At 58.4% G+C, this 14023-nt stretch overlaps 1 protein-coding gene across 1 annotated transcript in view; it reads left to right on the top strand.

Annotated features, from left to right (window-relative positions):
* PEPD (peptidase D) overlaps window positions 1–12740 on the top strand; it is a 109597-nt gene extending 96857 nt beyond the window's left edge. Inside the window, exons 13-15 of the mRNA XM_087826797.1 lie at window positions 8228–8412; window positions 11649–11840; window positions 12251–12740. Of these exons, the coding sequence (XP_087682923.1) occupies window positions 8228–8412; window positions 11649–11840; window positions 12251–12388 (515 nt within the window). The 3' untranslated portion in view covers window positions 12389–12740. The remainder of the gene's footprint in view (window positions 1–8227; window positions 8413–11648; window positions 11841–12250) is intronic.
* The last annotated feature ends 1283 nt before the right edge of the window (window positions 12741–14023 follow it).

The raw sequence follows: 14023 nt of genomic DNA on the forward strand, positions 1-14023 counted from the left end.
CCTGACTGACCACTGAGATGTCAGCATGTTCCCTGCCTTGTCCCAAAGCGGAGTTCACTGCAGGCAGGGCTTGGCCAGCTCTGGACACTGGCACCTGGTTGGACATGCGGTGCCCTCTTGCTCAGGGCCAGCAGCTGCAGCTGGGTCTGGCGGGGGCTGAGTGTCCCTCAGTGTTCAGGGAAATGAGCAGAGGCTACAGGGCCATCTGAGGTCTTGGCTGTGACAGGCCTTGAAGGCTGGACTCTGAGTTCATACTCAAATGAGGGGGGCTGTGGCAGTTAGATTTGCACCCTTCTGAGAAGACTTTATTTTAAAAAGGAAAGAGAAGAAGCTATCCTGAGCCCCTGAGTGTCGAAGCCCCTGATATGGTCTCTTGCAGGCCGAGAACCTGAGGCTCGGCATTTGGCTGACAGTTGCTGGGATGAGTTATAGCCAAGTGCTGCTTTTGAGGAGTCCTTAGCACTGTCATCCTCCAAGGAGCACAGTGACCAGCCCTGAGAGCCCTGTCAGAGGCTGGGGAGCCAGGGGAGGATGCTGGGGGGATGCCAGGCCCCACTCTGCTCCCTCATTTGTCCAGCGAGAACAGAGCTTGTCCATCAGCTGAGTCGCAGGACAGGAGCTCAGAAATGCACCGGAAGGAAGACTAGGAAAACCTGAACATCAGCTTCCATGGGGACAGTGTTGATGGATTTGCCTAGCTTAGCGGCTGCACAAGCACATGGCATCTTGTGCTAATTGTCTGTTTAAAAAGCAGCAGCCTCCTAGCCCTGGCCGGTTGCTCAGGGGTTAGAGCGTCGACCCGCGGACTGAAGGGTCCCGGGTTCAACTCCGGCAAAGGGCACTCACCTCAGCTGCAGGCTCGACCCCGGCCCTGATCAGGCTGCATGCAGGAGGCAGCCCATCAGTGTCTCTCTCTCACATTGGTGTCTCCCCTTCTCTCTCTCCCTTCTAGTCTCTCTGAAAAGCAATGGGAAAAATATCCTCGGGTGAGGGTTAAAAAATAATTTTTAAAATGTTTTTTAAAAAAGGTAGCGGCCTCCTCTAAGTAGTAGTTTGCTCTAATTACTGCGGGGTAACTCCCTGGCAGGCTGTTGCGTGAGGACAAGTGCTGGATGGGGTGGCCAGTGGCCCTTTCCTGTGACAGGAAGGAGGCACGAGAAACAGATTCATATGTGCTTCTACATCCACGGAGGGGGTGAGGTCTTGGGGAGGAGGGAGTGCTCACTGTGACCTTTTCATACTCCATGACCCTTAAACCGCACCCATCCCCCATTGCCTGTGAAATCCAGCCTCTGGGAAATAGTCACCCCAAGGGCATGTCTCCTCTCTTCACACCCCTTCTTTACCCCAGGGATGAGCACATTTTGTTCAGTTTTGAATAACATCAGTCATTTAAGTAATTATTTCAGATGTAGTAAGCGGCTTTGGCTGGTGAAGGTGGGTTGTGGTGTTCGGCCCCCAGGAAGGCTCTGTGCTAGGCACAGCCCCAGGGCACCAGGGTCTCTCCTCCTTGCTCCCACACTGTGCCCTCTGCAGCTGCACCAGGGTGGACTGTCGCCATGTAGGCTGAGCAAACCACGTCGCCTTTCCTTAGGTGGACTCTTCACCCTTGCACAGGACATTGTGAACTGAGATCTCCCGGAGACCCAGGCCCCAGGCTGGAAGCAGCCAAGCTCAGCTGCCCTTGGGGGCTGGGAGGGGACTGGAGCCCACCCTGAGCTCCAGGTCCCCCATGTACCCACACCTCATCACGGGTCCCTTAGGAGCATGGACCGGGCCTGCTTGGACCTGAGCGTGCTGCTGGTCACAGTACAGAGGGACAAGGGCTGCTCACACTTCACACTGGAGACAGCGGGGCAGGCAGAGTGAGGCCGGTGGCTATTGGGGAGGGCAGTTGGCAAGATGTTAGGCAGACAGGGCCTTGGAAGGACAGCGTCCAGCCCCTGGCACTGCTTAGTCCTTGCCTGGTGCTGAGACTGCAGTGGTGGCCAAGGCCTGGACAATCCTACCTGCCCGCTGACCCCCACACAAGCAAGCCTGCTGGGAGGACCTCTGCAGCTGGTGTCCTGGCCAGCTTAGTCAGCCAACAGAGCAGCCTCAGTTCTGCCCAGGCTCACAGGCAAGTCCCCAGGGCCCTGTGTTGTACTAAGAAAGGCCTGGTGTTCAGTCCTGTGGGGCTGCCCAGCCTTGCCACTCTTGAGGCAGGCACAAGACCTCAGGCTAAGCTAGACTGTGGGGCGGTTCTGCCCCAGCACAGCGTGGGACACAGGCTGGGCCTACACCAGGGCCTCCAGTTCCCCACAGTATCCCACACCTTTACCCCAGGTACTGCTAGACAGTGACTTGCTGCCAGTTCCCAAGGCCTGTGCTGGGCTCCACTGAGGTCACCTGCAGTGCAGGCCCCGCAGGGAAAGGGTCCTATAACCGCAGAGCTGCTCTCGGATGGGGCAGTTTGCCTCCCCACAGCAGTGAGGAGGCTGTGGCCAGGTCAGCCCCATGCCCTGGCCTAGCGGAAATGCCCCTGGTTTGTGGGTTCAGCTCCTAAGCCAAGACAAATACCCGCCGAGACTGCACAAGCACTTCCTGTGCGACCTTTCAGGGAGGAGTGAATAAAGACAGCAGAGGTCCCCGCAAGATGCCCAGAGAGGCAGAGGGGAGTGGTTACAGCACACACAGACCCTGGGGCCCAGCCCTGGGGACTGAAGGTGGCAGGCCTTGGTCCTGGGGTCACTCAGCCATGGAAGGAGAGCTGAGCTCATTCAGAGGGGCCCCACGAGGGTGGGCAGGAATGGGTCAGGCAGCTGGGTGGATAGAGAATGCCATCCACACTTTCCCCACAGGAGAGGGCCTGGACCCCCCAGGCCACAGGCTGGCTTCTGGCTGGGTGGAATCAAAGCTCTCCATGGCTTGTGTCAGGGCAGGCGGCCTCTCCTGTGCAGACCACCCTGTCTCCTTGGGCACCAAAGTGTGCCGATGGGGCCCCTGCCCTTGTGAGGTGAGGAGGCACTGTGGGGAGGGCTGGGGTAGCCCAGCAGGGGCCAACCAGAAAGGTGGTGTCTGAGCTGGTGCGGCCACTGCAGGGCTTTCTGCAGACCTAGTCCCTCCAGTCACCTTGGAGCATTGAGATCCCCTGTAAGCACCCAGGTCTCTTGCAGCCTCACTTCCCATTTCCCAGCACCCAGTGTGCCTCCCTCTCCCTCCTTGCTCACCACCCACCCTGGTCACCCTGGCCTGGGGCTGCAGGGCCCCACCTCCTGAGCCCTGCCCCCCAGGCTCCCACATAGGTGGTGCAGACTGCGCATTGGGCTCTGGGGCCCCTCATGGTCTGTAGAAGCAGTTGTTTCGGTGTGCGGGAACAATCCTCCATCATTCTGTGCACAACCAGTGTGGTTGTGTATAGCTGTCCCCACTCCTAGCTCTGCCCCTGGTGTCAGGGTTTGGTGTTGCCACCGTGAAGTTGGGGCTCTCAGTGGTGGGAACTGTCTGGGCCCAGAGTGGGCCAGGCAATAGGAGAGGATGCTGTTAGAGCTGTGGTGACTGAGTGGGAGAAAGGTGCCGGGAGCTGTGCTGGCCCACGAGGTTCACCGTGTGTCTCCTGTGGCCTGTGCTTCCCTCCATGGGGCAGGGGCAGGACTCTCCTCAGGCCTCTCCTTTAAAATTGGCAAGGAACACGGGAGTCAGCTGACAGAAGTGCAAGGACAGCGTGTCACCCGGACCACAGGTGCCCTCTGTGGCAGGAGCCAGGACCCAGAGGGCTGTCTTTGGGCCCTGTGTCACCTCTCTGGCCTAATAAGCCCCCTTGCTGGCTATAGGACAGCGGGTGAGTTCCCCCCACCCTGGCCTCATTTACTCTGAGGGGTGCTTTGCCAGGGTGTGGGGGAAGGGACCATGAGGACACTGAGCAAGGCAGCCACGTTCAGCTCAGCATCCAGGGGCCTGCAACTCAGGCACACATTGCCCTGCCCTTCTGTAGGTTGAGTGGGTCCCCAGAGATCCTGGCAGCAGACAGGGGTCTGAGGTGGGATGGGCTGAAGGCCCTCGGCCCTGAGTCAGCTCAGCCTACAGGCAGCTCCCTGCAGCCCACAGGGCCTGCCTTGGGACCCCTGCCCTGAGCCTTCTCTCCTGCACCCCCCAGGGCCTGGCATACATATCATCCCTGGAGGGCCATTGTCTTAGGATGAAGTGAGCTCTGTTTGGAAGTGACTGTGAGGATGCAGCTGGGAAGCGGCGCGGGGTGGGGGCAGTCCTGTGCTGCCTTCCCAGCTTGGCTCAGGGCCTCCTAGCCCCCAGGCTGTCACACTCTGGGCAGGAGGCCCCAAGACTGTGATGGATGCTGCTAAGGCTTTGGGAACCAGCCCAGGCAGAAGGCCCAGCAGGCTCCCAGCCCATCAGGGCAAGGTGTGGCCTGAGGGGGACCAGGTGGACACAGAAGACCAGCTGGTGGCCTGTTGACTCTAGATACATACTGGGGCCTGGGCACCAGGTCTCTGGTCCCTCTGAGCCAACAGGCAGATGATGGGGCACTGACCCAGAGGCTACCCTGCCACCCTGGGACCTAGTGCACAGAGGAGTGGGGTGGGGACACACCCAAATCCTGGACCCATGAGGTGACAGCACTGGCTAAAAGAGAGCCTTGAGGGAGGCTGGGGTTCCTGCACAGGCCACACATGTACCAGGCATGGAGCAGGCACAGGCCCCGCCCTCTCAGGGCTCAGTCTGTAACCAGGGCACAGCTGTGCCAGTGTGCTGTGCCCTAACAGCACAGGAGAGGGCAGTCAGGGAGGGCTTCCTGGAAAAAGCCTCAAGACAGAGGCCCACAGGAGGAATGGGAGTGAGTCTGCAAAGGTAGGACCCTTGGAGGAGTAGCCCCAGCTAAGAAACCAACAGGTGGAAGGCACAGCTCTCAGCGCCGTTGGCCCAGGAGTGGATGAGGTATGAGGCTGGAGACAGAAGTTAGGTTAAGGAACTTGGGGCTCTGTCCTGAGGGCACAGACTGGCCCCATCTAAAGAGGTGGCCTTAGTGTCCAGGCCTTAGGCAGGATGCAGTGGGGGAAAAGACATTGCAAAGGATAGGAAGGAAACAGCAGGGATCCAGGAGAGGTGGGGGCCCATGAGGGCTTCAGGTTCAGATGTTTCGAGATGACAGGACAAGATTTGGTGCATGCTGGAGGTGGGAGGGAGGGCAGGGCAGATAGCACCCAGTCTCTGCAGTGTGATCCCCAACATGGTGTCCCCGGTATGAGCAGGCTTGGGGGACCACTGATGGCTTCTGGCTGGGCCCTGTGGGCTCCGAGGGGCATGCAAGCTGCCCGGGCGTGGGAAGCCCAGGAGTCAGCATGTGGGCCTTGAACTGTGGCCTGGGCCTAGGTGGCGGGGACACCCCTCCAGTTTGTGCCCACCCCACCCCTACGGCCTAGCCCAAAGACAGCAGCCTCCACACACTTCAGGGACCCTTGCCTTGGCCATGGGTGTCGTAACCACCATCCGGGCCAGACACTGGGCCAAGTTGCTGGAGGTTTAGTCACTGTCACAACTCTAACCACACACAGGCAGAAACTCTCACTCCCAGCCAAGAGTGCTGTGTGCAAGGCCTTCCCTGAGGGCCTGCAGGCCAGGAAGACTAGAGGCGCCATGGGGACCGCCTGGGCCCACACGTCCGGCCCCACAAGGGGCCACGAGGACAGGGGAGCCGAGCTGCCAGCATGCGCATGATTTATACCTGATCCCCCCTCCGCCGAGGCCAGGCCAAGACCGCAGCCCACTGTGGAAGCTGGCCAGCATTGAAGGCAGGCTCCTTCTGGGGGCTCTCCTTTGGTGTCGGGAAAAGGCCCCCACCACAGAGAAACGGAGTTGCGCTGAAGCTGGAACATCAGCTTCCACACAGGATGCCCTTTCTCAGCCCCAGGGGCTGGCCAGCCAAGTTTGCAGAGCTGCTTGGGGGCTCTTTTAGGCCAGGAGCCTCTGGTGGGAGCAGACCTTAAGAAAGAGCATACTGTGCACTCTCCCTAAATCGGTACTCACTCTGCCAGGCCCTGTGGTGTGTGTGGCAGGGAGGGACATCGCTCTACTGGGAGACACAGGAGAAGCAGGGAGGCAGACCTGTCCAGGGGACTAGGTGCAAGGAGAGAAATCACGGGATAGCGGAGAGAATGACTGGGGAAGGTCTCCAGGGAGGGGCTGGCTTCTATGCTGAGTACCCAAGGATGACAGTCTCAGACCAGGTGCTGAGGCTGTGGCATCAACTACCTGGCCTGGGGAGGCTGAGGCAGACCCAGCTTGTGGCCTACGAGTACAGTGAACAGAAAGTGGACCCAGGTCTGGCTGGCCGCACCCTGGGTGAATAGTAGCTTATAGCAGGTTGCAGGGAATACTGACCCAGTCCCCTGGTAGACGCTTCTGCAACCAGCTCTCTAGGGCAACACTGCAGCCATGTTTGACAAAGGAGACCTCTGAGGCTCACAGAGGTGAAGGCTTGCCCTGGTCACACAGTGAGGAGCAGCTGAGCTCGGATCCAGCCTCAGGTCTCTATTCCAGAGCCCCACACCATCAGGAGGAAGCTCCCTACCCCTCCAGCTGGGGTGCAGGCTGGGCTCTCCCTCCATGCTGCTGTGATGGTAGCCGGACTCCAGACCCCAGAACACCACCTCCACCTCGGTACCTCGTAGGCTGAGGTGGCTAGAACAGGGCTGGACTCCAAGGAGGCTCTCTGTCTCTAGGGACAGGCCTCCGTGTCTTCCACCCTGGGTCTCCCTGCACCTTGGGCCATGGGCTGGCCACTGCCCTGTGAACTAGCCAGGGTGCTGCCCCACCCACCTGCTCAGAGCCTGGATCCTGGGACCCAAGAGATTGGACCAGCCCTGTGCCTTCAGCCCTCCCAAGACCCCAATTGTGGGGCCTCTGTCTCTGGAAGTGGAGGAATCCCCATTTGGGGGACTAGTGCCCAGCTGAGTGTCTGAGAGGTAAGGGCCTGTCCCAGGGTGGGCTCTCATCTCTACCCCTCGAGCCCATCCTCTGCCAGCCATAGAGGTTCAGAGCCCTGAGCCCAGCCAGACCTTGGGGACCCAGCTCTGGCCAGTGCGGGGCCCATCGAGGCCCTCACAGTCCAGGATCCCAGTGCCGCCCTCCTGCAGCAGAGATCGTCAGTAATGGGTGGTGTGGAGGCCAGGATATGGTGGGGAGGTCCCTTGGCAGCCAGGGTTGCCACCCACATGGAAGGGGCGCAGAGACCAGTGCTGACCAGCTATGTGGCCAGAGCACAGTATAGGGGTACAGGCCCCCACCCTGTCCAACTTGCCCCGAGTGTCCTGGGGCCACTGGCCTTGGCAGGCACGTGGCCTGCTCCAAACTCAGCCCTTGTGGGGTGGGACAAGGAACATCACTGGCCTAGGTCCCTGTCTAGTGCTTATGCAGAGCACCGAGTGCCCTAGAGCAAGGCTGAAGGTGGGACTCCATGGAGCCCATGGACAGGGCTGGCCCTGGGGAGGCCAAGGCTCTTTGAGGATGCTTCCCCAAGAGCCCTAGGCTGCAGCCCCCAAAGGCCCCCTGGGGGATGCTCTCCGCAGTGACCTCTGCCCCAGAAATATGGGGCAAAGATGAGTTTGATTAGCAGCCTAGGGCTTGGATGTCTGGGCTGCCACAGAGATGGTCACTCATAGCTTGTAGTAGGCCCGCCACAGACCCCTGCCAGCCAGCCCATGAGGCTGTGCCAGCTGCACCTTCACCCCAGAAAACTTTGCTCCCCAACAGTGGTTCCCACAGTGATTCAGCCCCATTGGGGGGGTGCAACCCAGCCATGGGCTTCCCCTGGCCCCACAGCCTGAGGCTCTTGGGCAGCATTTGGGCCTGAGCCTTGTCTGGGGTTCCCTGAAGCCACCCCATATCCATTGATGGGGACATTCACCTCTCCTGATGCCCAGAAACCTGGCTGAGATCCAGTGGTGCCAGAAGCACACACTGGCCAGGGGCAGACAGCATGGGCTGGGAACAGACCTGGCTCGGCCCCTGGCCACGGTGACAGAAGCTACCTCTGAGGACCCAGTGGAGAGGAAGGGGCTCAAGTTCAAGAGCTGTGGCTGGGAAAGCCCTGGCCTCGTCACCCTTGTCCTTCACCTCAGGACCTCCCACCTTAGCCAGTGTGAGGGTTATGTGTCCCCCGAACCTTGCCCTGGGGAGCCCTGGCCAGGCTGCCAGTCTCCACAGCTCACTGCAGCCTCCTTCTGAGCCACAGGTGTTTGGTGGCCTGACATGCACCGGCTGGCTGACCGCATCCACCTGGAGGAGCTGGCCCGCATTGGCATCCTGAGTGGCAGCATTGACGCCATGGTCCAGGCCCACCTGGGAGCCGTGTTCATGCCTCACGGGCTCGGCCACTTCCTGGGCATTGATGTGCACGACGTGGGAGGCTACCCAGAGGTCAGTGTGGACTCATCAGCGCAAGTGGCCTGCTTGTGGGCTGTAGCTGAGCCTGGAACTCCCCAGGGTGGGTTAGGGCTCTGGGAGGCAGCTGGAGTGCAGTGGGGTCCTGGCAAGGCCCACTGCCCCTCTGCCCCTTCCACCTATTGGTTGGTCCTGGCCCAGGCTGCTGCCAGTGTCCCCCACCCCCAAGGGCCCTGGTCAAGGTGGGAGTTTCTGTGACCATGCGTCCTCCAGTGGCCACCTCACAGGACCTGCACAATAGGTGCACCCTGCACAGTGACCCCTGGGCAGTGTACTGGGTGTGGCCTTTCCTGAAGGCTGGTACGTGGTTAGCGTGCCGTGCATGGGGTCCTCACAGGGCAGTGGGAAACCTGAAGCTGGGTCTTAGTGAAGGGACTTGCACTGTGCTTGTCATGTCCTCCTGCCTCTGGCTTCATTCAGACAGGGATAGGGCTCCGCAAGCTGGTGGCTGGCCCTGGGACTAGCTGAGCCCAGTGCCCTCACAAGCCAGCAGCAGGCCTCCGCCCCTCCCTGGAGCACCCTGATCCCCCAGGCTCCTGGGCCAGCACACCCCTGTGGCCTCCTTGGCTCCTTGGCCGGGGGGACTTCTGTGGCCATCTCCAGCTAGGCTTTCCCCTCCACCACCTACCAACTGATCCTTGAAAGGACCACCCAGAGGGCTTTTGGGAGGCCCTGCCCGGCAGGTGGCTGCAGTTTCTAGGGGCCCCGGTGGGTGGGGGCACACCCGGCCCTGCCCCTGGCCTGGTGCCCACGTGCAGGGGCTGATTGTGCAATCGGTACACGCCCTGGGGCCCACCAGCCACTTAGCCAAGACTAGGCCTGCTGGCTGCAGGGTATTTTGAAAGCACTAAGGACGATTTTTGGGGGGAAAAATTGCTCAAGAGAAGCATTATTATTCAATTATTTTTCCTCAAGTGTAAACAGTTGAATTTGGAGAAACAAAATCAGTTTTAATTTCCTAATTTCTCCCCATCACCCTGGATGGGGAGCTGAGAGGGGCCTCCCAGACATTGTTCGCTGACGTTCGCTATTCATTAGTCGCCAAAGCACTTTTTTCCACCAGAGAGAATTGGCAGCAAACTGTTTTCATCTTTTCCAGTAAGCAGCCCTTTGTGCTCAGTCTATTCTTCTGACAGATAAACACTGTGGAAAAAATATGGCTTTTCCTATAAAAGTCATTTGTTTTATTTCAGGCCTACAGACACATCTGGGGCTCCTCTGCTCGGAGCCCAGTAAAAGTCGAGCCCCGTCAAGCCCACTGCTGGGGCGGAAGTGGGCTTAGACTGGGCCTAGGCGCGCCCCCCCACCCCCAAAGCTGAAGTCCCTGGGCCAGAGGGGCCAGAGGCTCGCCTCTCCCCGGCGGGGTCTGCTCAGCACTCAGCCTCACCTCCTTCTCCCAGCCCTGCTCTGGCCGCTCCTGGTGGCCCCCAGGGGCAGACTCCTGTGCAGGAGTGCTCTGAAGGGGGAGTGGTTGGTGGACTGGGGGGCATATCTTCCTGTGCCCCCGGGGATCCTGCCATTATCCCCTTTCCTCACCTGAAATTTTCAGGAAGGAAGCCTGTCTGTGCAAGCTTGAGCAAACACCCCTCCCTGACGCACACGCATGGAGCAGCTCAGCATAGCCCATAGTGACTGAGGGGAACTGGGGATGTGACCTTGTCAGGTCTCTGCCTCTGCCAGGCCCCTGGCTTTGGCACCTTAAGAGAGTGAAAAAAGGGGGCAGGCACTCAGGGGTAGGATGAAGGTATGGGACAGGGGTGGGGGAGCCCAGGGAGGCACACACTTCAGATGGCAGGAGCAGGAAAACCTGGAGCAGAGACCCCGACTCAGCTCTGACAAGCAGCTGCTAGGCAGGAGATGGCCCCTGCCCTGCCCCACAGCCACCTGGCCCAAACACAAGGATTGTCATTCCAGACTGGACCTTTCTGGTTCCCCATCCTCCTGCCTTACCCACTCCGGGCAAATAGTGTTGTGGGGCTGGGTACCACACCAGACAAGCATCTGTGCCCAGAGCATGGCCCATAGGGGTCACAGTGCCTTGGTCGCTTCACCAAGGGCTGTGTATGCCAGTTTCTCTGTGTGCCCTGCTGCCCCCGCCCTCATAGAATCATGGTCACAGCCTTCCCCGCTGTGCCCAGCCATGGAGGCTGAGCCAGCCTGTTTCTGGTTACCTTACATGAACCACTAATTGAAGTCTGATGTTCTTGGCCCCAAAACAGTCAGAAATGACAGCTCCGTCTCCAGCAGCTGGGCTTTCAGGGGATTGCTGTGAGCAGGGCAGGGCAAGCTCAGGGCCTGACCAGAAAGCTTGCTTACTGCCCACTCACCCCCAGGCCTTGGCTGAGGGCTGGATGGGTACCTCAGTGACCTGGGGAAGACAAGAATATTTCTCCAAGCATCCTAGGCACCACCTGCCCTCACAGCCTGGGCAGCAGTCAACTACGCCCGTGTGAGAAGACAGGCCCAGGCTGGGTGCGCACTTGCGGGGAGGGGGTGCCTCTGCAGGGAGCAGCTGCCACTGCTGCTCACTCAAGTGCTAAGAGCCATGGCCCAGAGCTCTGGGATGGCCCAGAGCATGGGCAAGGTCCATGTACATGGAGTACGCATGCATTTGTGCAAATACACGCCAGAGCTGGTGCTGGCAGGCCCGTCCTGATGACAGCACCTGTCCCTCCTCCTGGAAGGCCACATGGAAAACCTGGGACTTGGCCTGGGGGAGCCAGGCTCGGCACTTCTGGGGCCGGCTTCCACTTGAGCTGCCTGGAAGAAGAGATGCAGCCCAGGCGCCTCGCAGCCTCCTTAAGAGCTTTTTTGGCTTCACAGCTTTGGCTTCTCCTGCTCCCCTGGAGAGGAGAAGGCCCAGGTGAGGGCTGCTGGACAGCCAGGCCCCCTGGGCAGCTTGCCCTGTGTGTATGCACATGGTGTCCACAGGCTCCCGCCGGCAGTGCTGAGAGTAACAGGCAGGGCCACTAAGATCTGGGGCGTGTGCAGAGAACAGAGGGTCCTCTCTGAAGTGCCTGTGGCACAGCACTGCAGGGGGGAGTCTGGGCTGCAGATCTCTGGTCACAAAGCCTCCCCTGCAGCTGCAGCAAGACTGCACAGGCCGGAGCCAGCCCCCACACGAGGCTGCCTGCATGAGCAGAGAGCTTCACTAGGCTGTTCCTCTGTGCGAGCCATCAGCTGGGTCCTCCTCACCTTCCCTGTAACCGCAGGGCGTGGAGCGCATTGACGAGCCGGGCCTGCGGAGCCTGCGCACCGCACGGCACCTGGAGCCAGGCATGGTGCTCACGGTGGAGCCGGGCATTTATTTCATCGACCACCTCCTGGACGAGGCTCTGGCTGACCCGGCGCGCGCCTGCTTCTTTAACCGCGAGGTCCTACAGCGCTTTCGCGGGTTTGGTGGGGTGAGTACCAATCAATGCCCCCCCCCCCATTGCTGCATGTTACCTTTGTCCCAGGACAGGAGCCCTAGTGGGGAGGGACAGTCTTGACTTCCCCAGTTGGGAAGGACCTGGCCTGCCCTTTCTCATGGTCTGTCACTGGACAGGTGCCTCACCCTCAACAGAAGAGACAAATTCTACAAACCCCCTGCCCACTCCAGGGGTTCTCTCCACCTGGCAGGGTGCAAGGGGCAAGGACAGGGTGGGCAGGTGGCATGAGCACATATCCCATGGAATGGGCCTTCCTTAGCAGTGGCCCAGAGGCCTTTGAAGCCAGCCCCTTCATTCAGGGGCAGTGTGGACCACGCCCCTGAAGGCTTCTCCAACTCTGGGGGTTGGCCTTCTAATCCTGAGAGTCCATTGGTCTGACCCAGGTCCGCATCGAGGAGGACGTCGTGGTGACGCACAGTGGCACAGAGCTGCTGACCTGTGTGCCCCGCACAGTGGAGGAAATCGAAGCATGCATGGCAGGCTCTGACAAGGCCTTTACTTCCTTCTCTGGCCCCAAGTAGAGCCAGCTGGGAGTGCCCAGTGGGCAGCCTGCTGACTGGCCATCCAGCAGCAAGAGATGGAGCTCAGAAATCACATGCCAGCACTGAAGTTTGATCGCACCAAATAGTGCTGTGTCCTAGGGGAAAACTTTCATTAACTTTCTACAAGATCACACCCTAATCTGTTAATACTTTGCTTAAATGACAGTGGCTTTTAAAATGCTAATTACAAAAAAATCCTCTTCTTTAATAGCCACTAAAATGTGTCTTGCTGTCATTTGTATTCTTATGCTCAGGAAAGATAGATTTCCAGTGTTTTTTCTCAAGAATCAATGCACAGAATGGAATTAGCAATTAAAGGTTTTCTAAAATAGTCTCTTGTGCACGTGTCCCTCTCTGCCCTTTACCCCTTTGCAGATGAGCCTGCACACTTAGACCTGACCAGAGACCCCAGGCTCAGGTCAGGAACACAGAGCTGTCCCACTCCACGCCTTTGCACACGCTCCAAGGTGAAAGGTAGAGTAAGAAGTCTTTTTGATACGATTCCTGCCTCAAAGCGGTTTCCGAAGTGGGCAGAATTATGGAGCACTTAACACAGTTATTTCTAACCTAAGACCTGCAGATTCCTCATCCTTGATTTCCTTCTCACACAGGACATGCTAGCAAAGCCAGCATCTGACAGGTGACAGCACCTAAGGCAGAGGTAGCACCATGCAAAGGGGAGCTTTCTCGTTCCTTCCATCTTTGCTGAAACCCTCCGTCCTCCCTAAGTGTAAGCCCACTGACCAAATGCTACTCTGAGGCTGTGAGCCATCCAGGGCCAGCTGGGCCCAGTCCCTGCCAGCGGCAGAGTCCCTGTCCTTACCTCTGAGTGCCCAGTTCTCCCATGGTCCCACGGAACTGCCCCACCCCCTGGAGCCGGCTTCTAGAATTCTGTGCACCACTCCAGCTTTGTCTCCTCAGAGCTGTCATCCAGGAGTTTCTAAGCCCAGTGCAGGACAAGTGAGAAAAGACATCAGCAATGAAACCATGATGCAGTGGGGAACTCTGTAGCCCAAGCTAGACATTTAGAGAAGTCACTGAAGAGTTTAATACAGATTGATTTCTTCCAATGGCAGTGACACAAAAGTGCCTGTGATGTGGCCAATCTCAGTTCCAAGAAACCATTTATCTTGTTTCTTAGATTTGTAACATCTAATCCTTGAGGTTTCCTGCTGGTGCAGATATAGCCAGAGTTATTTGTGACATTGAGGAGTTTAAGGGGTGATTGCCTTTCTGAGTGTCAGGAGTTTGAGTTTGCCCCGTATCTCTCTACCCCAGCTGTGCTTGTGAAAGACACATTCTGGTGTCTAGGATTTCAGTACCCCCCCCCCCCCCAAAGATAAAACCAGCTGAAGTTAAAACTCCAAATGAACCATTTAGTTTTGTTAATTAAAAAACATAGCTGAATGATACAAACATCTTTCTCCTTTAAACATTTTATACCAAAACTGCTCACTTCATGTAAATGTTTTCTGATCATCAAGCAAGTAGACAAGAACAAGGAGAAATCTCAGGAACTCAGAGCTTTGTCCAGAAGGGGCACTGGGAGCACAGATGTGACTGAGTTAGCCCAGGTCCAAAAGTCAAAGGGGCAGTCCATGAAGGTGCTGTTCT

The sequence above is a fragment of the Miniopterus natalensis genome, chromosome 18 (assembly GCF_054644295.1).
Source record: "Miniopterus natalensis isolate mMinNat1 chromosome 18, mMinNat1.hap1, whole genome shotgun sequence".
NCBI lineage: Eukaryota > Metazoa > Chordata > Mammalia > Chiroptera > Miniopteridae > Miniopterus > Miniopterus natalensis.